The 24,116-nt window shown below is 40.4% G+C and overlaps 1 protein-coding gene across 1 annotated transcript; it reads left to right on the forward strand.

The window, feature by feature from the left end:
• Positions 1-2,185: 2,185 nt before the first annotated feature.
• On the forward strand, positions 2,186-24,032 carry LOC145498511 (uncharacterized). Its single transcript, XM_081478434.1, has 10 exons — positions 2,186-3,942; positions 7,463-7,744; positions 8,410-8,733; positions 9,143-9,268; positions 9,777-10,625; positions 14,486-16,075; positions 19,584-19,865; positions 20,531-20,854; positions 21,262-21,387; positions 21,898-24,032. The coding sequence occupies exons 1-10, from the start codon at positions 2,298-2,300 to the stop codon at positions 22,746-22,748; spliced, it is 6,399 nt and encodes a 2,132-aa protein (XP_081334560.1). The 5' UTR covers positions 2,186-2,297; the 3' UTR covers positions 22,749-24,032.
• The last annotated feature ends 84 nt before the right edge of the window (positions 24,033-24,116 follow it).

Below are 24,116 nucleotides of genomic sequence, written 5' to 3' on the forward strand. Positions count from 1 at the left end.
GTACTAGTACGCCATATTGGAAACTCGTTTCCTTGATAACCAGATAATGCCAGTCTCTCTCGTGACCTCATTTGCGTTATAAGAAATGTCGCAGCGGTTATTTTTTGACTACATTACCACCCTCCTTACAACGGAATTTTGTTTCAGAAAACGCAAAACAATATTGGGTCGATCGGACGACGAGAAACAGAGAAAAATATTTTTGTTTCATTTTTTCCAAGCCATCCCTTCGAGACAGACCACCGGGACAGAAGAAATGCTTGCTAAAACGCTGTTATTCCTAATACGAAGATAATTGCTAAAGGAAACTGTAATTTAACAATCTGTGCATATCAGTCTTTCGAAAATGAAGTATAGAAGATTTTCAATGCATGAAAGACGAGAGTTTGACGCTTTTTAACCAAATAACCCCGAGTGACTTTGTCACTTAATATTGATGGAACTTAAGATGGCGTTGTTTATTTCGTCTTTACAATGCATGTTTCCTCTCATTAACAGGAAGCAGGGTCAGTTAAAAAAAATGGAACGAACTGATAAGAAACAGTTTTTAAAAGGATGAAAAATGTATATCATTTTCTTTCTTTTTTTATTTCTAAGACATGAAGTTCCAGCCAACATGGTGTGAAATTCATCGATATGATTTCCCTTGTATTATTCAATGATAATTCTATTGCTACAACGTGTTGTTTTGCCGATACCTTGCTTTCCACACTCATCGATTGGTCATTAAGTTCGTCTGAAAAAATATTTTAAACGTCTAAAAGTCTCCGAGAAGTAACTGAAATAAATTTATGTCAAGAAAACGGTGATGGTGCCTGTTGAGACTCTTACTTGGGAGACAGAGTGTAAGAGATATTTGCTCAATCACTGACATAACCGGATGTTCAAATCATGCATGACAAATAAATGGAAGTTTCCTCAAGGCTTCCGTAGATATGGATAAAGCGCCAAAAAATTCATTTCTTTATCTTCTTTTTTCTTTTATCCGAGGAAATAATATTTTTGGTTTCAATTATGTAAAAAAAATTCTCAGTGATAAAACGGTTAGCAAAATGACAGAGGAAAGACTAATCTGTTCTGTGATATACCCTAACAGTGCACTGAATAAATTACACCGCAATTGCAATAGTTAGCATGTCGAAAGTATCCATAATTGTTCTCCCCATTTTATTCTCATCTGATTCTGAACGCAGGGGCGAAAACGAAATCAAACTCGCGGTTTCTTCCTTGTAATATACTTGCTAGGTTATTCATTGAGAGCAAGTGGAGAAATTTTTCGTCACGAACGAGCAAGTGGTTTAAAAGCTTTTACAGGTCAGCGTTAACTCTTCAACTTAATCAATTTATATTAGTTAGTGCGTGATTATTTACTCGAAGACTCGAAATCGACCGGATATGTTGACTCCTGACAGAATGTAAGAAACCACTCCCTATCTGAAAAAATATACAAAATGTATTACTTTTGTACTTTTCAAGAATATTTTGGGGTGCATTCATGCGGCGCGAGGCCTAAAGCTAAATTTTATGAAAACAAAGACAAAACATTTTTGATTGTTTACAGATTTAAAATTTTTTCGTGATGTCCGACTGAAACGTGCAAATGTATGCGCTGAAATAGCTTTGCACCTGTTTTGTTTTATTTACGTCTTTTGCGAACGCCAAAGGGCCATTAATTGAAGCTGTCAAAGTAAATGGCACGATAGCAAATCGAATCTTCATTTATCACTAATCTTGTGCCCTGTTTGTGTTGGGCAGAAACTTTCACCAAACTTTGATCTTTGTGACGATCGGGGCAATTAACATTTTGAAAAAACCTCGCTGTGCTACCGGCAGCTGATTAAAGAAGCATTCGTTTGCGCATGAGTTTAGTCAATTTACGTCCAGATTAAAGCTGATGACAATCAAATTTATGCTCACGAAATTGAGAACTTGCTAGGTGGGCCGTGCTTTTCATTGGGACAATCAACCAACAATCAAAAGTAAAGCTACATGTGCTGAAAATAAACCTTTCTTGACGAAATTGAATTAAAAAGATCCGCTGTTTTAATTATATGCTTGAAAGCGACCACCAAATTGTCAACTTTGAGAATAAGTGGACGCGTGTCAATCATTCATCGCTTTCAATTAAGCAGTATAAAGGTTTTGTGTTTCCTACAAAGGCTTAGCGGATTAACATCAAGGGAGCTTAGGTTATTTCTTCTCACTTCGTTCGACCGCGCACTGCGCCGATCAAGTTGTTTTGGATGAAGCTTTTCCGATTTTTGTGACCATTTTGGATTTGTGTTGCTGCTTCCAGAATGGAGAACCTCTACACTCTCTTGAGGGCATTTTCAAGCCTCCTTGTTTTTTCAGTGACTCTTACGGCAAGTCAAGCTCCAGAACCTCCACAGTACAACTGCCCGGCAGTCTGCTATAGATGTGTCGCTGAACATCTAACACTTAATGGAACAAGGAAATGGTATGCCACTGCGCTCTGCAATTTTCGAAGCGGTGTCAAGTTGAAAAGCATCCCTAAGTTACTGCCGTTAGAGCTTGGAACTCTAAGGATCAGTTCTCATAACATCCACGAATTAAAAACAACATCCTTAGAAAAATACCAATACCTGTACCGTCTATATTTAGATAAAAACGCCCTGAATAGAATAGAAAATGGATCCTTCCGTCGACAGCACTTTCTCAACTTACTGGACCTCTCAGAAAACAAGCTTGTGAACCTTAGCGCAGGCAGTTTTCGAGGACTGAACACTTTGCAGTTTCTTCAACTGGATCATAATCAACTCGAGAGAATTTCTCGTGGTACGTTTGATTCCGTGCCTTCCCTTAAAGAACTTGACCTTCAAGGAAACAGAATAAGCGTTCTCGAGAAAGGAGCATTCGACAGATTGGATTACTTGAAAAATCTTTCATTAAGCTATAATAATCTGCGCGCAATTGATAGCGGTGCTCTTGGGAACTTGATGTCTTTGAGGAAAGTAGAGCTTGCTTCCAATCAGATACGAACAATCGATGGAGATGCATTTAGCTGTGCTCCGCTTGTTAATAAACTCATGCTCAAAGACAATAGCCTGGATAGGATTCCCAAAGCCATTAGGCATCTTAGGTTTTTAGATTTTCTTGATATCAGTAAAAATTCCGCCATGAATTTTATAGAATCGGACGCTTTCATTGGGCTGAATAGCATTACAACAGTTGATTTAAGAGACTGTAACATTTCTTGGATTCAAAATAACTCTTTTAATGACCTCACGAAGATTACTGCAGTTTACCTTCATAACAATCCCCTGAATTGCGACTGTCACTTGAGTTGGCTTCCAAGATGGCTATCAGGAAAACCAGAAATGACGTTTAATGGCGCCGTTTGTCAAGTTCCAAGTGACATTTCTGGAAATAACTTGACCGCAGCTAATTTGTCGTCATTCATCTGTTCTTGTGCAGCCTGCGCTAACGATGCAGCGTGCAGCCTGGTACCGACCAACTGTACCTGTTCTGAGAACTGGGTGGGGTCATCTTGCAGTGAAACCTGCCAATCAAAGGACACCTCTGTGAACAACTGCAGACGTTTTGACGGGAACTGCTTCTGCGAGAGAAACGCAACTCGTCAACAAAGGCAAAGAGCTGCTAACTGTTCTTTTAGCATTACTTCAGAAAAATGCAGCAAAGACGGGGAAATAAAGAAATCCGGATCTCATTTGAGGTGTGTTTGTAAAGCAGGATTCGATGGAAATGGAACTTACTGCAATGACATCGACGAGTGCAAAACGGGAGAAGCAGTGTGTTCAGTACACGCAGACTGTGTGAACACGCCGGGATCACACTATTGTAAGTGTCATCAAGGGTTCGAGGAACAGAATTCGCCCATACCCCAGTTGAAGTGTAAAGATATTGACGAATGCACGGAACAGACACCATGCCATGTACATGCCAAGTGCCACAATAATCCAGGTAGGGGAGACTTAATTCTAGACGAGTGCATCAATGAGTAAATAAGTGACTGACTGACTGTCGGAATGACTGCCTGACAAAATGACTATAAACTGACTAACAGACTGACTGACTGACCAAATGACTGACTGACTGGCTAGCTGGCTGGATCATAGACTGTCTGACTAACTGGCTAAATAGAATCACTAACTGTTTGTCTGGCTAACTTGCCGACGGACGGACTGACTGACTGACTGACTGACTGACTGACTGACTGACTGACTGGCTGACTAACTGGCTAAGTAGAATCACTGACTGTTTGACTGGCTAACTTGCCCACTGACGGACGGACTGACTGACTGACTGACTGACTGGCTGACTGGCTGACTGGATCATAGACTGTCTGAATAACTGGGTGAATGACTAACTGACTGACGGACGGACGGACGACTGACTGGTTGGATCACGACTGACTGATCTCTGACTGACTGGCTAGCCGGATGGTTAGATAGACTAACGGACTGTTTGACTGGCTAACTTGCCGACTGACTGACTGACTGACTGACTGACTTACTGACTTACTGACTCACTGACTCACTGACTGGCTCACTGGCTGACCGGCCGGCCGACCGAATAAATACCTGCCCGACTAAAAAACTTAATGAACAATTGACTGACTCACTGCCCAAATGACTGACGGACGGTCTGACTAAGTGACTGACTCAATGACTGACTGACTGACTGGCTGACGGACTGTCTGGCTGACGGACTGACTGACGAACTGATTGACTAACTGACTGACTAAATGACAAAGTGACTGACCAGCAAACTGGCTGGCTAAGTAGCTGGTTGAATCATCGGCTGTCTCTCTGTCTGACTGATTGCAGTCTGGCTAGATGGCTGGCTTGATCTCGACTAACTGATTGACTGCTGACCAACCGGCCGATGGTATGGTCTGGCGGGCTGGCTCACTAACAGAGCAACCTTATGTCTGACTGATTTACTGCCTGACTAAGTGACTGACAGCTGGAAGGACTTTCCAGCTATATGACAGACAGAACAACTGATTGATTGACTGACTGACTGACTGACTGACTGACTGAGTAATAACTGACTGACGGACCCAGTAATGACTCCATGTCTTAACTTATCACACACTGTACCCAGGCAAAGCATAAACAAGTTTATAGTCAGTTATTCCACCCGATGACAAAAACAATTGTATATCAAGAGAGTCAAATGATAATTATTTAACCTCTTGTCTAGTCTACAGGCTGCTATTTCTACAGAAATCAAATCTTGAGAAGACTGCCTGACATCATATTCCCACCCGTCTAAAGAATTGTATATTTGTCGTCAGTTGCGCCATTAAAAATGATAGATTTCATCGCGAACAGGTCAACTGTGACCGAAGTTTTCTTCAATTTTATAAAATGCAGAAAACATTGTTGCAGTCAAAGGAATGATAACGATCATTATCTATGAAATTTTATTTTTAACATGGGTTTGTGAAAGTTACCAATATCATTGTCACCACAGCGTAATCGCTTTTGAAACTTGCTTAGTTTTTTTTTTATTTTACCTCATGAAAATCAAACCTAATATATTTCTGTTACCTTTTTGACAGGTTGTTCCAAAACTCTTGGGATCTATCCTAAATGATTTATCAAAGTGCTCTTTAAGAGGAAATTCCCCCTGGGGGTCTTCTTGCAGTTCAATGTATTTTAGCATCCCCTTGATTCATAAGAATCCGCTACAAGGCGATATCTAATCAATGATTTCACATAAACGGAAAATTGGCTACTGTTCGCTGCCTTTTTATGTCTTTTTTCTGATCAGATAAGGGAAATGTAATATTCTTCACAAGGTAGGTACATAACTAGTTAAAGTTATTCAACTGCGCAAACATTTCCTTCCCTGAGGGTGCAAAATCTTTATCAGCATGTCATGTTTTTTCGCTTAAACGTGCTGACATCCAGGAAACAAAGCAGACTTGCGCAATTCGCCAAGAAACGAACAAATTTGTTGTTTCATTTGCGTGGATTCAAAAAGCTGTATTGCGCAAAATGGTTAAGTAATTCTATAGTGCTCTCGATCTATATATGTTTAAACTTCAACTGGAGGAAAGTGACCGGCATCTCGCCCACATATTTTTTGTAGTCGAAAATGTATTGCCATCAGCGAGAGTTTTAAAATCAAATAAATTCTGCGCTTTCAGTGTTTGCTTAGAGTTTTTTTTTTTGGCGTCTGAAGGTTTATTGCTTCTGCGCAAACTGAAAACTGCTTACATAAAACTTCGTTGAAAAGGGAGAATGAATTATATATTCTGTTTTTTTTAATACTCTGCGGAAAACATTTCGCAATGCGGCTTTTGGTGTATATTTTTTCGGGGAGTCGAAACGCGCTGAAATTAAACCGCGATTATTAAGCTGAATTTAATTTGAACTGTTTTTTAGAACAAAGGAGAGACCAATTTTTCGTTTGAATCATATGAAATTAAGCCAGCAAATGTTTTAATTATTCTCCATAAGTTCTGTGCAGAAAGCAATTTGTTCACTGGGGCTTTGTTTTTACAAGTACGGTTCTTTTATTTGACTAATCCCCTATGTTGACTTCACAACATACCAAACTGTCGCAGTTATTCCAGCACAATTAAACTGTCAACTATAATAGATTTCCGTTGACGTTTTAGTCGTTTATGTAATATCTGACCCACCGGTGATTCAAACATCAATATTGCGACATATAAATGAAAGATTTTTAATCAGTGAAGCAGAGTTTTTCATTTAAACATTATTTTCTGAGGCTAGAAGTAAATGCCATTAGTTTTATTTCTGGATTGGGGTCAAATTCAAACATTTAATCTTTACAATGAGTTTGTAACTCACCAGTCTCTATAGAACCAATACGCGTGCGGCTCTATTTGTTTTTTGTTCATTTACATAAAACATTTTATGATTATCGTTGTCGCTTTTAGAGCTACAATTGGTTTTGGTTTTTAGTTCTCGGTGTAGAAACCAAAGAAGATTTTATCGCAAAGAAGATTGCATCCATTTAATGCGTACTGGTAGCAACCACTTTGGAAAAAGAGTTAGCGGTTTTCACGCTGAAGCGATTTCCAGTTAATCCTTCTTTTTTATGGCCAACGATCATAATACAACGAAATTTTAGAAATTTTAGCTCCGCGTTTGAATAATTCTCGTGAGAAGAATTTTAAGGGTTTTTTTTCTTCGTATTGTCTAATGAGAAAGCTTTACACGCGCTTAGAAGTCGTGACCTAAGCTTGATCATGTGATGGATCATGTTGCTTAGCTACCACTCTCGCGACAAACGAGCTCAAAAATTATCCAAGACAGATTGGGTTGTTATACATGAGGCTTAAACGACTGACTGATTCTTCGGAAACCCGGGAGCTTGTTTCTCTCATCACCCTATCTCATTTACAGCGACACCACATTCATGCTTATATGCGGTACTAAATGCCCGAATCTGGACAGTACAACGACATTAACTGTTACCTTTTTGTTTTTCTCCATGTAAGGCTCATATACTTGCACATGTGTCACGGGCTTCACGGGGGACGGTGTCACGTGTTATCCTGTACCAGACAAGCCAACAGACGTCAGCGTAACAGAGATTAATCCTACGAAAGTCTCTGTAACGTGGAATGTTGTTAACACGTCCATAGTAAGAGAGCTTAGAGTGGAGTACAAAGGATTTGGGATTCATGGCACGGAGTGGGAGATAAAAGCACTACAGCCTGACGAAACAAAGACATATTTGAAAGACTTGATCCCTAATTCAACTTACCTAGTTCGCGTGGGTAGGTTTCTAAGCAGAGTTTCTATGGCCCTGTTCACACTACGCCGGAGAAATTTGAAAACGCAGCTTTATTTCTACGGTTTGGCCCACCGTCCACACTAATCCTGACCAAAAACGGAACTTTTTGAAAACGCTCTTCAAACCGGACGAATTCAAAGACGCCGGCATTGCGTTTTTTCGAAAACGGGGCTTTTCGACGTGACGACAATGATGCGATTTCCCTACCCGAGTTTTCCTTAAGCACAAACCCAAAATGAGAGTTTTCACTGAATTTCTCCAGCGTAGTGTTGACGGAAAGCATTTGATGCGTTTTCAAAGTGAAACCTCCGTTTTCAAATTTCTCTGGTGTAGTATGGACGTGGCCTGTAACTGCATGCTCTGTCAAAATATGGAAGTTTTTGAAGATAAATTAGATGGGAAAGTTCTATCAGTGTGGCGAGTTTCACTGATTTGATATGAATTCAAAGCTGTTCAATCTTTTGTTTAGAATATCTGCGGTCATAAGCAAGTACTAGACTACAAAATAATTTTAATATTGATGGGACGGCTAACTTTTTGTTGATAATGTCGTTCACAGTGCTGAAAACAATAATGTTTAAATTATTTAATTATTGTTGATGATGTCATGACCGTGAAGATGAAAATAACTACGTTGTTTTTTTATAGGTGCCTTTTCCATTTATAATACAAGCAGATACAGCAGCGAGAAAACGTTTGAGACCTCCCCAGTCTCTACACCATCTGCAGCAGACAGCACAGCTGGCGGTAAATCACAAAATATCATTGTTATTGCTGTGGCTCTCGTTGTCAGCTTAGCCCTGTTGGTGATCATTGCTGCGGTGCTATACTGCTTAATGCGAAGAAAGAAGAAACAGAAAAAGAACAGCAATACTCAATATGTTCGTGGGCTCGAGGACTTGATTGAAATGAGGACTCGCACACACAGCGGAGGAGCTGAGTCCAGAGGGAACAGAGATCTGTTGGAGCTCGGTAATGAAAGGCTATTGTTTGTGTTCAATGTGAAAAGTTATAGTTTCCAAACTTGCGTCTTGTATGTAGGAGAATCGATACGTTCTATCATTTTTACTGGATCCAAAGAGCCAACAATGTATTACGACATTAGCTCTTAAAACCAACAAGGAGGATGAAGACAATTCCATACATTTACAACGAATTATCAATCGGCAATTTCGTTACATTATCCTCCATACAGACAAGTAGTAAGTACACATATATGTACGCATTGCGGACCTATGTACTGTTTCTTCATGGCGAGCGCATGGCCAAAGAATCAGCTAGCTGCCTGTTATCTGACTTTTTCGAGCTAAGCCGCTTGTAAGACCAGTATATATACTCGAGTAAGACAATGAAATCCCTGACAGGAGGTAATTTTTCGCAGGATCTTTCACGAGCTGTGCTGTTGATTACACTGATGAATGGGAGATTCCACGTGATCGTCTCATGACTGGCCAGAAAATAGGCGAGGGACAATTTGGTATGGTACTAGAGGGTACCCTAATGACAGGTAAGTACATCTATGGTTGTGGATGTATGGTTGATATCCCGGGAGGGAGCGTGCTTAGGGATAGAATTGGACCATTTGGTTTAGGAAAGGGGAATGGTTGGTTAACTCTGGTCAGTAATTAGGTCAGTACAATTCTAAAAAGAAAATAAATGGGTTATTGACCAAGAGTGAGGAGGAGATGGCTGGACATTGGCAAAAGTCTCTTTTTGCGTATTTATGGACCGATACAGAGTCAAGGTCCATAAACACGCAAAAAAAGAACGAGGCAAGTATCCAGCCATCTTTACCGAACAGGCTTGGTCAATAAAGGATTTATGATATGGAGAAAGAACACTATTTTCTTGCGGGGCGCAGCGGGTGATCTCGAGCACTCAAAATAGCGCCATCTTGCCCGCTGGGGTAGCCAATCACAACGCAGGATTTAGCTCATCTTGCGCGCTCACGGAGCTAGCCTTATAACATCTCCTTACATCTGTCAGTACTGATCACAATTTTATGACCATCGCAGATGATGGGCCAATCAAGGTCGCCGTGAAGACGATCAAAGAGCATGCAGATCGTTTCGATTACAAGGATCTGCTTCAAGAGATGGAGATGATGAAAGAGATTGGTCAACATCCGCATGTCGTCAGCCTAATGGGCACGTGCACCACGCCAGGACCGCTGTACATCATTACCGAATACGTGTCAGGTGGTAATTTACTAGACTATCTGCGGGCCAGCCGCCCAGATGATGAAACCTACGTCAACATCATCTCCACGCTGAGTTCACGTGATCTACTCAAGATCGCGCTGGACTGCGCTCGTGGGATGCACCACATTGCTGAAAAGAAGTTCGTCCATCGTGATCTTGCTGCTAGAAATATTCTTCTAACGGAAGAATACGAGGCTAAAGTGGCGGATTTTGGGTTGGCGAGAGATATTTATGGGGATGGACAATATGTGAAGAGTGGTGGGGGACGGGTTCCCATCAAGTGGATGGCCCCAGAGTCTATTCAAGATCAGATCTACACCACCAACTCGGATGTGTGGTCATTTGGAGTCCTCTTATGGGAGATTATAACCATCGGGGGATCCCCGTATCCCTGTGTTCCCGTTAATCTCCTCCTTACGAAACTCCTCTGTGGATATCGTATGTCTAGACCAGCACACTGCTCCGACGAGCTCTATGACTTGATGAAGACCTGCTGGCAGTTGGATCCGAAAGAAAGACCGACTTTCTCTGAAATTTGCTGCACCTTGTCGGAGATGCTGTCGGAATCGGCGCGTTCTTACGTCAACATTACTCTTAGTGAGGAGCGGGTGGGGCCTGAGGAAGAGCTTCTTGATGACGCGCATGAGCAGACAACCTCTGTTTGACCTTGCAATCTGTTGTTAATAACGCTTGGCGATGATTCATGTTTATTACACGAGGTGTGCCACCAAGCCACGAGAGAATAAGCAAGCAATGATCTGTGTTCAGATATAATGTAGATAGTATTTGTTTTTAAAAACATGTATTTTGCTTTGTTTCATAATGTTGTAATTAGTACATATACGGCTGCGTTTGCTTACGTATACGACTTTTGCTAAGAAGTGTGTCAATTTTGTAGCATAGTTAAGTATAGAACAGTTGTAGAATGTAAATAAATAATTTGAAATAAGGCTCATAATTTAATTTTAAATGAACCAAACAATGGTAGGTTAATTAATCAGAGTGGTTCTTTTTCTTTTGAATTAGCATGCACAAATATCTAACTGGAGTCCTGAGGAGATAATAAAACGACAGACTCCACTGGCATGTGACGCCGGATCTTTTCTACAACAGACCTCCGCTTGCCTTGTTCTTATTTTATGGTTACATTTTTAATTCATTATTATTTCAGGTAATAAAATTAGCCACAAGAATGACAGTGCAGGAAGCAGGATCTGTTATACTAAAATCAGATCGAGCAATCTAGGAAGAAATTGCTTTTAAAAAGGTAAAATAATATTTCCAAAAGGTCTAGATAGCAGCAGACATGTAAAGATTTTAAGGAAAACGACCAATTTTTTAAGTTTGCAAGACATGTTTCGACAGAGCTTCTGTCATCTTCAGTTGAATGAATGATTACAAAGCAAGTTGAATAATAAGTAGGCAAAAATGCTAATTAAGACAAATAGTAACAACAGAACGTGAAAAGGTGTAAGTAAAAAGGATAATTTTAGATTTACATGGTGTAATTGCTGATTGAGGGAAGGTAGTTCTTTTTGAATATGAATAGCCTCCTTTATAAGTTTACATGTGCGGGCTGTAATGCCTGTTATGTCGGTGAAACCTCCCGACATTTTTCCACACGCGTACGTGAGCACTTAGCCGTTGATAGGGCCTCTCACATCTTCAAACATCTTCAGAATTGTGAACGTTGTCGCTCATTGTGTTCAATAGACTGCTTTCATATTTTAGATCACGCCACTACCAGCTTTCAACTCAAGATAAAGGAGGCTATTCATATTCAAAAAGAACTATTTTAGATCATACTCTTGAAATAAATGGCATTTTCGACACTTTCCTCAAGACTTCCGTAGATATGGATAAAGCGCCAAAAAAATTATTTCTTTATCTTCTTTTATCTGTGGAAATAATATTTTCTGTATCAATTATGTGAAAAATATATTAGTGATAAAACGGTTAACAAAATGACAGAGAAAAGACTTTTCAATTTTGGGATCTACTCTAAACAGCACTCTAAATAAATTATGCAGTGATAGCAATGGTCAGCATCTTTCCATTTTACTTTCATCTTTTCCTTAATTGAGCAAAAGCCTTATCTGCCTATAGGTTTATGCGTAGCTTCTAACAACAGATGTGTTTACACCATGGTTTAAGTCTATTTTGCCGTCTTTTTTGGTCTGAACAACAAGAAGATCATACAGTACTAGTACGCCATATTGGAAACTCGTTTCCTTGGTAACCAGATAATGCCAGTCTCTCTCGTGACCTCATTTGCGTTATAAGAAATGTCGCAGCGGTTATTTTTTGACTACATTACCACCCTCCTTACAACGGAATTTTGTTTCAGAAAACGCAAAACAATATTGTGTCGATCGGACGACGAGAAACAGAGAAAAATATTTTTGTTTCATTTTTTCCAAGCCATCCCTTCGAGACAGACCACCTGGACAGAAGAAATGCCTGCTGAAACGCTGTTATTCCTAATACGAAGATAATTGCTAAAGGAAACTGTAATTTAACAATCTGTGCATATCAGTCTTTCGAAAATGAAGTATAGAAGATTTTCAACTGAAAGACGAGAGTTTGACGCTTTTTAACCAAATAACCCCGAGTGACTTTGTCACTTAATATTGATGGAACTTAAGATGGCGTTGTTTATTTCGTCTTTACAATGCATGTTTCCTCTCATTAACAGGAAGCAGGGTCAGTAAAAAAAAAATGGAACGAACTGATAAGAAACAGTTTTTAAAAGGATGAAAAATGTATATCATTTTCTTTCTTTTTTTATTTCTAAGACATGAAGTTCCAGCCAACATGGTGTGAAATTCATCGATATGATTTCCCTTGTATTATTCAATGATAATTCTATTGCTACAACGTGTTGTTTTGCCGATACCTTGCTTTCCACACTCATCGATTGGTCATTAAGTTCGTCTGAAAAAATATTTTAAACGTCTAAAAGTCTCCGAGAAGTAACTGAAATAAATTTATGTCAAGAAAACGGTGATGGTGCCTGTTGAGACTCTTACTTGGGAGACAGAGTGTAAGAGATATTTGCTCAATCACTGACATAACCGGATGTTCAAATCATGCATGACAAATAAATGGAAGTTTCCTCAAGGCTTCCGTAGATATGGATAAAGCGCCAAAAAATTCATTTCTTTATCTTCTTTTTTCTTTTATCCGAGGAAATAATATTTTTGGTTTCAATTATGTAAAAAAAATTCTCAGTGATAAAACGGTTAGCAAAATGACAGAGGAAAGACTAATCTGTGATATACTCTAACAGCGCACTGAATAAATTACACTGCAATTGCAATAGTTAGCATGTCGAAAGTATCCATAATTGTTCTCCTCATTTTATTCTCATCTGATTCTGAACGCAGGGGCCAAAACGGAATCAAACTCGCGGTTTCTTCCTTGTAATATACTTGCTAGGTTATTCATTGAGAGCAAGTGGAGAAATTTTTCGTCACGAACGAGCAAGTGTCAGGTCAGCGTTAACTCTTCAACCTAATCAATTTAGTTAGTGCGTGATTATTTACTCGAAGACTCGAAAGCGACCGGAAATGATGACTCCTAACTGAATGTAAGAAACCACTCCCTATCTGAGAAAATACACAAAATGTATTATTTTTGTACTTTTCAAGAATATTTTGGGGATTCACTCACATGGCGCGAGGCCTAAAGCTAAGTTTTATGAAAACAAAGACAAAACATTTTTGATTGTTTACAGATTTAAATATTTTCGTGATGTCCGACTGAAACGTGCAAATGTATGTACTGAAATGGTTTTCCACCTGTTTCGTTGTATTTACGTTTTTCGCGAGCTCCAAAGGGCCATTAATTGAAGCTGTCAAAGTAAATTGCACGATAGCAAATCGAATCTACAGTTATCACTAATCTTGTGCCCTGTTTGTGTTGGGCAGAAACTTTCACCAAACTTTGATCTTTGTGACGATCGGGGCAATTAACATTTTGAAAAAACCTCGCTGTGCTACCGGCAGCTGATTAAAGCAGCATTCGTTTGCGCATGAGTTTAGTCAATTTACGTCCAGATTAAAGCTGATGACAATCAAATTTATGCTCACGAAATTGAGAACTTGCTAGGTGGGCCGTGCTTTTCATTGGGACAATCAACCAACAATCAAAAGTAAAGCTACATGTGCTGAAAATAAACCTTTGTTGACGAAATTGAATTAAAAAGATCCGCTGTTTTAATTAGCTTGAAAGCGACCACCAAATTGTCAACTTTGAGAATAAGTGGACGCGTGTCAATCATTCATCGCTTTCAATTAAGCAGTATAAAGGTTTTGTGTTTCCTATAAAGGCTTAGCGGATTAACATCAAGGGAGCTTAGGTTATTTCTTCTCACTTCGTTCGACCGCGCACTACGCCGATCAAGTTGTTTTGGATGAAGCTTTTCCGATTTTTGTGACCATTTTGGATTTGTGTTGCTGCTTCCAGAATGGAGAACCTCTACACTCTCTTGAGGGCATTTTCAAGTCTCCTTATTTTTTCAGTGACTCTTACGGCAAGTCAATCTCCAGAACCGCCACAGTACAACTGCCCGGCAGTCTGCTATAGATGTGCCGCTGAATATCTAACACTTAATGGAACAAGGAAATGGTATGCCACTGCGCTCTGCAATTTTCGAAGCGGTGTCAAGTTGAAAAGCATCCCTAAGTTACTGCCGTTAGAGCTTGGAACTCTAAGGATCAGTTCTCACAACATCTACGAATTAAAAACAACATCCTTAGAAAAATACCAATACCTGCACCGTCTATATTTAGATAAAAACGCCCTGAATAGAATAGAAAATGGATCCTTCCGTCGACAGCACTTTCTCAACTTACTGGACCTCTCAGAAAACAAGCTTGTGAATCTTAGCGCAGGTAGTTTACGAGGACTGAACACTTTGCAGTTTCTTCAACTGGATCATAATCAACTCGAGAGAATTTCTCGTGGTACGTTTGATTCCGTGCCTTCCCTTAAAGAACTTGACCTTCAAAGAAACAGAATAAGCGTCCTCGAAAAAGGAGCATTCGACAGATTGGATTACTTGAAAAATCTTTCATTAAGCTTCAATAATCTGCGCGCAATTGATAGCGGTGCTCTTGGGAACTTGATGTCTTTGAGGAAAGTAGAGCTTGCTTCCAATCAGATACGAACAATCGATGGAGATGCATTTAGCTGTGCTCCGCTTGTTAATAAACTCATGCTCAAAGACAATAGCCTGGATAGGATTCCCAAAGCCATTGGGCATCTTAGGTTTTTAGATTTTCTTGATATCAGTAAAAATTCCGCCATGAATTTTATAGAATCGGACGCTTTCATTGGGCTGGAAAGCATTACAACGATTGATTTAAGAGACTGTAACATTTCTTGGATTCAAAATAACTCTTTTAATGACCTCACGAAGATTACTGCAGTTTACCTTCATAACAATCCCCTGAATTGCGACTGTCACTTGAGTTGGCTTCCAAGATGGCTATCAGGAAAACCAGAAATGACGTTTAATGGCGCCGTTTGTCAAGTTCCAAGTGACATTTCTGGAAATAACTTGACCGCAGCTAATTTGTCGTCATTCACCTGTTCTTGTGCAGCCTGCGCTAACGATGCAGCGTGCAGCCGGGTACCGACCAACTGTACCTGTTCTGAGAACTGGGTGGGGTCATCTTGCAGTGAAACCTGCCAATCAAAGGACACCTCTGTGAACAACTGCAGATGTTTTGACGGGAACTGCTTCTGCGAGAGAAACGCAACTCGTCAACAAAGGCAAAGAGCTGCTAACTGTTCTTTTAGCATTACTTCAGAAAAATGCAGCAAAGACGGGGAAATAAAGAAATCCGGATCTCATTTGAGGTGTGTTTGTAAAGCAGGATTCGATAGAAATGGAACTTACTGCAATGACATCGACGAGTGCAAAACGGGAGAAGCAGTGTGTTCAGTACACGCAGACTGTGTGAACACGCCGGGATCACACTATTGTAAGTGTCATCAAGGGTTCGAGGAACAGAATTCGCCCATACCCCAGTTGAAGTGTAAGGATATTGACGAATGCACGGAACAGACACCATGCCATGCACATGCCAAGTGCCACAATAATCCAGGTAGGGGAGACTTAATTCTAGACGAGTGCATCAATGAGTAAATAAGTGACTGACTGACTGTCGGAATGACTGCCTGACAAAATGACTATAAACTGACTAATAGACTGACTGACTGACTGACTGACTGACTGACCAAATGACTGACTGACTGGCTAGCTGGCTGGATCATAGACTGTCTGACTAACTGGCTAAGTAGAATCACTGACTGTTTGTCTGGCTAACTTGCCGACTGACGGACTGACTGACTGACTGGCTGACTAACTGGCTAAGTAGAATCACTGACTGTTTGACTGGCTAACTTGCCGACTGACGGACTGACTGACTGACTGGATGACTGGATGACTGGCTGACTGGCTGACTGGCTGACTCGCTGACTGGCTGACTCGCTGACTGGCTGACTGGATCATAGACTGTCTGACTAACTGGCTGAATGACTAACTAACTGACTGACGTACGGACGACTGACTGGCTGGATCACGACTGAGTGATCTCTGACTGACTTGCTAGCCGGATGGTTAGATAGACTCACTGGCTGTTTGACTGGCTAACTTGCCGACTGACTGACTGACTCACTGACCGGCTCACTGGCTGACTGGCCGGCCGACCGAATAAATACCTGCCCGACTATAAAACTTACTGAACAATTGACTGACTCACTGCCCAAATGACTGACGGACGGCCTGACTAAGTGACTGACTAAATGACTGACTGACTGACTGACTGGTTGACGGACTGACTGACGGAGTGATTGACTAACTGACTGACTAAATGACAAAGTGACTGAACATCACACTGGCTGGCTAATTAGCTGGTTGAATCATCGGCTGTCTCTCTGTATAACTGATTGCAGTCTGGCTAGATGGCTGGCTTGATCTCGACTAACTGATTGACTGCTGACCGACCGACCGATGGTATGGTCAGGCGGGCTGGCTCACTAACAGAGCAACCTTACATCTGACTGATTTACTGCCTGACTTAGTGACTGACAGATGGAAGGACTTTCCAGCTATATGACAGACTGAACAACTGATTGATTGATTGACTGACTGACTGACTAACTAAGTAATAAATGACTGACGGACCCAGTAATGACTCCATGTCTTAACTTATGACACACAGTACCCAAGCAAAGCATAGACAAGTTTATAGTCAGTTATTCCACCCGATGATAAAAAAAGTTGTATATCAAGAGAGTCAAGTGCTCATTACTTAACCTCTTGTCTAGTCTACAGGCTGCTATTTCTACAGAAATCAAATCTTGAGAAGACTGCCTGACAGTCATATTTCCACTTGTCTAAAGAACCTGTATATTTGTCGTCAGTTGCTCCATTAAAAATGATAGATTTCATCGCGAACAGGTCAGTTGTGGCCGAGGTTTTCTTCAATTTTATAGAATGCAGAAAACATTGTTGCAGTCAAAGGAATGACAACGATCATTATCTATGAAATTTTATTTTTAACATGGGTTTGTGAAAGTTACCAATATCATTGTCACCACAGCGTAATCGCTTTTGAAACTTGCTTAGTTTTTTTATTTCACTATACCTCCGTGAAAATCAAACCTTACATATTTCTGTTACCTTTTTGACAGGTATTTGTTCCAAAACTCTTAGGATCTATCCTAAATGATTTATCAAAGTGCTCTTTAAGAGGAAATTCCCCCCTGGGGCCTTCTTGCAGTTCAATGTATTTTAATATCCCCTTGATTCATAAGAATCTGCTACAAGGCGATATCTAATCAATGATTTCACATAAACGGAAAATTGGCTACTGTTCGCTGCCTTTTCATGTCTTTTTTCTGATCAGATAAGGGAAATGTAATATTCTTCACAAGGTAGGTACATAACTAGTTAAAGTTATTCAACTGCGCAAACATTTCCTTCCCTGAGGGTGCAAAATCTTTATCAGCATGTCATGTTTTTTCGCTTAAACGTGCTGACATCCAAGAAACAAGGCAGACTTGCGCAATTCGCCAAGAAACGAACAAATTTGTTGTTTCATTTGCGTGGATTCAAAAAGCTGTATTGCGCAAAATGGTTAAGTAATTCTATAGTGCTCTCGATCTATATATGTTTAAACTTCAACTGGAGGAAGGTGACCGGCATCTCGCCCACATATTTTTTGTAGTCGAAAATGTATTGCCATCAGCGAGAGTTTTAAAATCAAATAAATTCTGCGCTTTCAGTGTTTGCTTAGAGTTTTTTTTTTTGGCGTCTGAAGGTTTATTGCTTCTGCGCAAACTGAAAACTGCTTACATAAAACTTCGTTGAAAAGGGAGAATGAATTATATATTCTGTTTTTTTTAATACTCTGCGGAAAACATTTCGCAATGCGGCTTTTGGTGTATATTTTTTCGGGGAGTCGAAACGCGCTGAAATTAAACCGCGATTATTAAGCTGAATTTAATTTGAACTGTTTTTTAGAAGAAAGGAGAGACCAATTTTTCGTTCGAATCATATGAAATTAAGCCAGCAAATGTTTTAATTATTCTCCGTAAGTTCTGTGCAGAAAGCAATTTGTTCACTGGGGCTTTGTTTTTACAAGTACGGTTCTTTTATTTGACTAATCCCCTATGTTGACTTCACAACATACCAAACTGTCGCAGTTATTCCAGCACAATTAAACTGTCAACTATAATAGATTTCCGTTGACGTTTTAGTCGTTTATGTAATATCTGACCCACCGGTGGTTCAAACATCAATATTGCGACTTATAAATGAAAGATTTTTAATCAATGAAGCAGAGTTTTTCATTTAAACATTATTTTCTGAGGCTAGAAGTAAATGCCATTAGTTTTATTTCTGGATTGGGGTCAAATTCAAACATTTAATCTTTACAATGAGTTTGTAACTCACCAGTCTCTATAGAACCAATATGCGTGCGGCTCTATTTGTTTTTTGTTCATTTACATAAAACATTTTATGATTATAGTTGTCGCTTTTAGAGCTACAATTGGTTTTGGTTTTTAGTTCTCGGTGTAGAAACCAAAGAAGATTTTGTCGCAAAGAAGATTGCATCTATTTAATGCGTACTGGTAGCAACCACTTTGGAAAAGGAGTTAGCGGTTTTCACGCTGAACTGATTTCTAGTTAATCCTTCTTTTTTATGGCCAACGATCATAATACAACGAAATTTTAGAAATTTTAGCTCCGCGTTTGAATAATTCTCGTGAGAAGAATTTTAAGGGTTTTTTTTCTTCGTATTGTCTAATGAGAAAGCTTTACGCGCGCTTAGAAGTCAGGACCTAAGCTTGATTACGTGATATATCATGTTGCTTAGCTACCACTCTCGCGACAAACGAGCTCAAAAATTATCCAAGACAGATTGGGTTGTTATACATGAGGCTTAAACGACTGACTGATTCTTCGGAAACCCGGGAGCTATTTTCTCTCATCACCCTATCTCGTTTACAGCGACACCACATTCATGCTTATATGCGGTACTAAATGCCCGAATTTGGACAGTACAACGATATTAACTGTTACCTTTTTGTTTTTCTCCATGTAAGGCTCATATACTTGCACATGTGTCACGGGCTTCACGGGGGACGGTGTCACGTGTTATCCTGTACCAGACAAGCCAACAGACGTCAGCGTAACAGAGATTAATCCCACGAAAGTATCTGTAACGTGGAATGTTGTTAACACGTCCATAGTAAGAGAGCTTAGAGTGGAGTACAAAGGATTTGGGATTCATGGCACGGAGTGGGAGATAAAAGCACTACAGCCTGACGAAACAAAGACATATTTGAAAGACTTGATCCCTGATTCAACTTACTTAGTTCGCGTGGGTAGGTTTCTAAGCAGAGTTTCTATGGCCCTGTTCACACTACGCCGGAGAAATTTGAAAATGCAGCTTTATTTCTACGGTTAGGCCCACCGTCCACACTAACCCATCACGAAAACGGAGCTTTTTGAAAACGCTCTTCAAACCGGAGGAATTTAAAAACGCCGGCATTGCGTTTTTTCGAAAACGGGGCTTTTCGAGGTGACGATAATGAGGCGATTTCCCTACCTGAGTTTTCCTTAAGCACAAACCCAAAATGAGAGTTTTCACTGAATTTCTCCAGCGTAGTGTTGGCGGAAAGCATTTGATGCGTTTTCAAAGTGAAACCTCCGTTTTCAAATTTCTCTGGCGTAGTATGGACGTGGCCTGTAACTGCATGCTCAGTCAAAATATGGAAGTTTTTGAAGATAAATTAGATGGGAAAGTTCTATCAGTGTGACGAGTTTCACTGATTTGATATGAATTCAAAGCTGTTCAATCTTTTGTTTAGAATATCTGCGGTCATAAGCAAGTACTAGACTACAAAATAGTTTTAATATTGATGGGACGGCTAACTTTTTGTTGATAATGTCGTTCACAGTGTTGAAAACAATAATGTTTAAATTATTTAATTATTGTTGATGATGTCATGACCGTGAAGATGAAAATAACTACGTTGTTTTTGTATAGGTGCCTTTTCCATTTATAATACAAGCAGATACAGCAGCGAGAAAACGTTTGAGACCTCCCCAGTCTCTACACCATCTGCAGCAGACAGTACAGCTGGCGGTAAATCACAAAATATCATTGTTATTGCTGTGGCTCTCGTTGTCAGCTTAGCCCTGTTGGTGATCATTGCTGCGGTGCTATACTGCTTAATGCGAAGAAAGAAGAAACAGAAAAAGAACAGCAATACTCAATATGTTCGTGGGCTCGAGGACTTGATTGAAATGAGGACTCGCACACACAGCGGAGGAGCTGAGTCCAGAGGGAACAGAGATCTGTTGGAGCTCGGTAATGAAAGGCTATTGTTTGTGTTCAATGTGAAAAGTTATAGTTTCCAAACTTGCGTCTTGTATGTAGGAGAATCGATACGTTCTATCATTTTGACCGGATCCAAAGAGCCAACAATGTATTACGACATTAGCTGTAAAAGCCAAAAAGGAGGATAAAGACAATTCCATACATTTACAACGAATTATCAATCGGCATTTTCGTTACATTATCCTCCATACAGACAAGTAGTAAGTACACATATATGTACGCATTGCGGACCTACGTACCGTTTCTTCATGGCGCGCGCATGGCCAAAGAATCAGCTAGCTGCCTGTTATCTGACTTTTTCGAGCTAAGCCGCTTGTAAGACCAGTATATACTCGAGTAAGGCAATGAAATCACTGACAGGAGGTAATTTTTCGCAGGATCTTTCACGAGCTGTGCTGTTGATTACACTGATGAATGGGAGATTCCACGTGATCGTCTCATGACTGGCCAGAAAATAGGCGAGGGACAATTTGGTATGGTACTAGAGGGTACCCTAATGACAGGTAAGTACATCTATGGTTGTGGATGTATGGTTGATATCCCGGGAGGGAGCGTGCTTAGGGATAGAATTGGACCATTTGGTTTAGGAAAGGGGAATGGTTGGTTAACTCTGGTCAGTAATTAGGTCAGTACAATTCTAAAAAGAAAATAAATGGGTTATTGACCAAGAGTGAGGAGGAGATGGCTGGACATTGGCAAAAGTCTCTTTTTGCGTATTTATGGACCGATACAGAGTCAAGGTCCATAAACACGCAAAAAAAAAAAACGAGGCAAGTATCCAGCCATCTTTACCGAACAGGCTTGGTCAATAAAGAATTTATGATATGGAGAAAGAACACTATTTTCTTGCGGGGCGCAGCGGGTGATCTCGAGCACTCAAAATAGCGCCATCTTGCCCGCTGGGGTAGCCAATCACAACGCAGGATTTAGTTCATCTTGCGCGCTCACGGAGCTAGCCTTATAACATCTCCTTACATCTGTCAGTACTGATCACAATTTTATGACCATCGCAGATGATGGGCCAATCAAGGTCGCCGTGAAGACGATCAAAGAGCATGCAGATCGTTTCGATTACAAGGATCTGCTTCAAGAGATGGAGATGATGAAAGAGATTGGTCAACATCCGCATGTCGTCAGCCTAATGGGCACGTGCACCACGCCAGGACCGCTGTACATCATTACCGAATACGTGTCAGGTGGTAATTTACTAGACTATCTGCGGGCCAGCCGCCCAGATGATGAAACCTACGTCAACATCATCTCCACGCTGAGTTCACGTGATCTACTCAAGATCGCGCTGGACTGCGCTCGTGGGATGCACCACATTGCTGAAAAGAAGTTCGTCCATCGTGATCTTGCTGCTAGGAATATTCTTCTAACGGAAGAATACGAGGCTAAAGTGGCGGATTTTGGGTTGGCGAGAGATATTTACGGGGATGGACAATATGTGAAGAGCGGTGGGGGACGGGTTCCCATCAAGTGGATGGCCCCAGAGTCTATTCAAGATCAGATCTACACCACCCGCTCGGATGTGTGGTCATTTGGAGTCCTCTTATGGGAGATTATCACCATTGGGGGATCCCCGTATCCCTGTGTCCCCGTTAATCTCCTCCTTACGAAACTCCTCTGTGGATATCGTATGTCTAAACCAGCACACTGCTCCGACGAGCTCTATGACTTGATGAAGACCTGCTGGCAGTTGGATCCGAAAGAAAGACCGACTTTCTCTGAAATTTGCTGCACCTTGTCGGAGATGCTGTCGGAATCGGCGCGTTCTTACGTCAACATTACTCTTAGTGAGGAGCGAGTAGGGCCTGAGGAAGAGCTTCTTGATGACGCGCATGAGCAGACAACCTCTGTTTGACCTTGTAATCTGTTGTTAATAACGCTTGGCGATGATTCATGTTTATTACACGAGGTGTGGCACTAAGCCACGAGAGAATAAGGCTGTAATAGGGCGAGCAATGATCTATGTTCAGATATAATGTAGATAGTATTTGTTTTTAAAAAACACGTATTTTGCTTTGTTTCGTAATGTTGTAATTAGTACACATACGGCTACGTTTGCTTACCTATATAACTTTTGCTAAGAAATGTGTCAATTTTGTACCATAGTTAAGTATAGAACAGTTGTAGAAAGTAAATGAATAATTTAAAATAAGGCTCATAATTTGATTTTAAATGAACCAAACAATGGTAGGTTAATTAATCAGAGTGGTTCTTTTTCTTTTGAATTAGCATGTAGACAGACTCCACTGGCATGTGACGCCGGATCTTTTCTACAACAGACCTCCGCTTGCCTTGTTCTTATTTTATGGTTACATTTTTAATTCATTATTATTTCAGGCAATAAAAGTAGCCACAAGAATGAAGTATTTATTCTCCACTCGTTTTTCCTCTAACGCCTTCCTCTAACGAATGCCTAGCTGTTTATCGTTCACTATTAAAGATATCCGAGATTATTTTTTCTGCGCATCCTCACTGCGTACATAAATCAAGTCTTACTGCAACGCAAATTTGTTCCCAGAGCCCGCGATCCTTTTGGCCAGTACAACCTCTAGGACTTGAGGTGGGCCAGCACAATTCACAGCTGTTACTCTCTTTACGGATGCTTAGAAACCCTTATTGAAATTGAACGTATGCGCGCAATCAAACTAGAACCAAGATTTTCTGGTTCGTCGAGAGCGTCGAGCGTTCGGTCACCGATGACCGAATTGGGGGCTCTGGGAAGGAGATTGGTCACACTTTCAGACTACAACATGCAGCGAGCGTGCGCACTTAGGAAGAAATATAAACAAGTCAAGGACTGGTAATTGGTTATATCAACTTTGCCTGCAGTTTATCCTGGTAAATGGTCGGTGACCCCTAGACCCTACTATATTTTCGAGTTGATAACTCTTTTTCTGCCAAAGCAGCTTGAAATCCAACCATCTTGTAGCAGTCAAGCCAGTGCAACGGAGGTAATAAATGATTATATTTTCACTGCGCCACAGCAAAAATGTTCTTAACTATTCTAGATCGAATAAGTAATCGTAACGCCATAGAATCTTAGAGTACTCTAGGCGCAAGCACAACGCGACGTGCAACTGGAATATGCAATTGAAATTAAAAAAATCTAATGATCTATTAGGATATTTCAGGTGTACTTTACGAGTGACGTATCATTGAATACCTAGAAATATTGCGGCCATTACATCAGATTTAAAGGCTGAATGGGATGAATGACAAGTTC

This window comes from Orbicella franksi, chromosome 9 (assembly GCF_964199315.1).
Source record: "Orbicella franksi chromosome 9, jaOrbFran1.1, whole genome shotgun sequence".
In the NCBI taxonomy this organism is placed as follows: Eukaryota; Metazoa; Cnidaria; class Anthozoa; order Scleractinia; family Merulinidae; genus Orbicella; species Orbicella franksi.

Bases quoted from the DNA above. Each gene is read 5' to 3' on its own strand.
- LOC145498511 (XM_081478434.1), top strand. From the start codon at position 2,298: ATGGAGAACCTCTACACTCTCTTGAGGGCATTTTCAAGCCTCCTTGTT. The intron at 7,745-8,409 runs GTAGGTTTCTAA...GTTTTTTTATAG, and splicing joins AACTTACCTAGTTCGCGTGG to GTGCCTTTTCCATTTATAAT. The intron at 9,269-9,776 runs GTAAGTACATCT...TGACCATCGCAG, and splicing joins AGAGGGTACCCTAATGACAG to ATGATGGGCCAATCAAGGTC.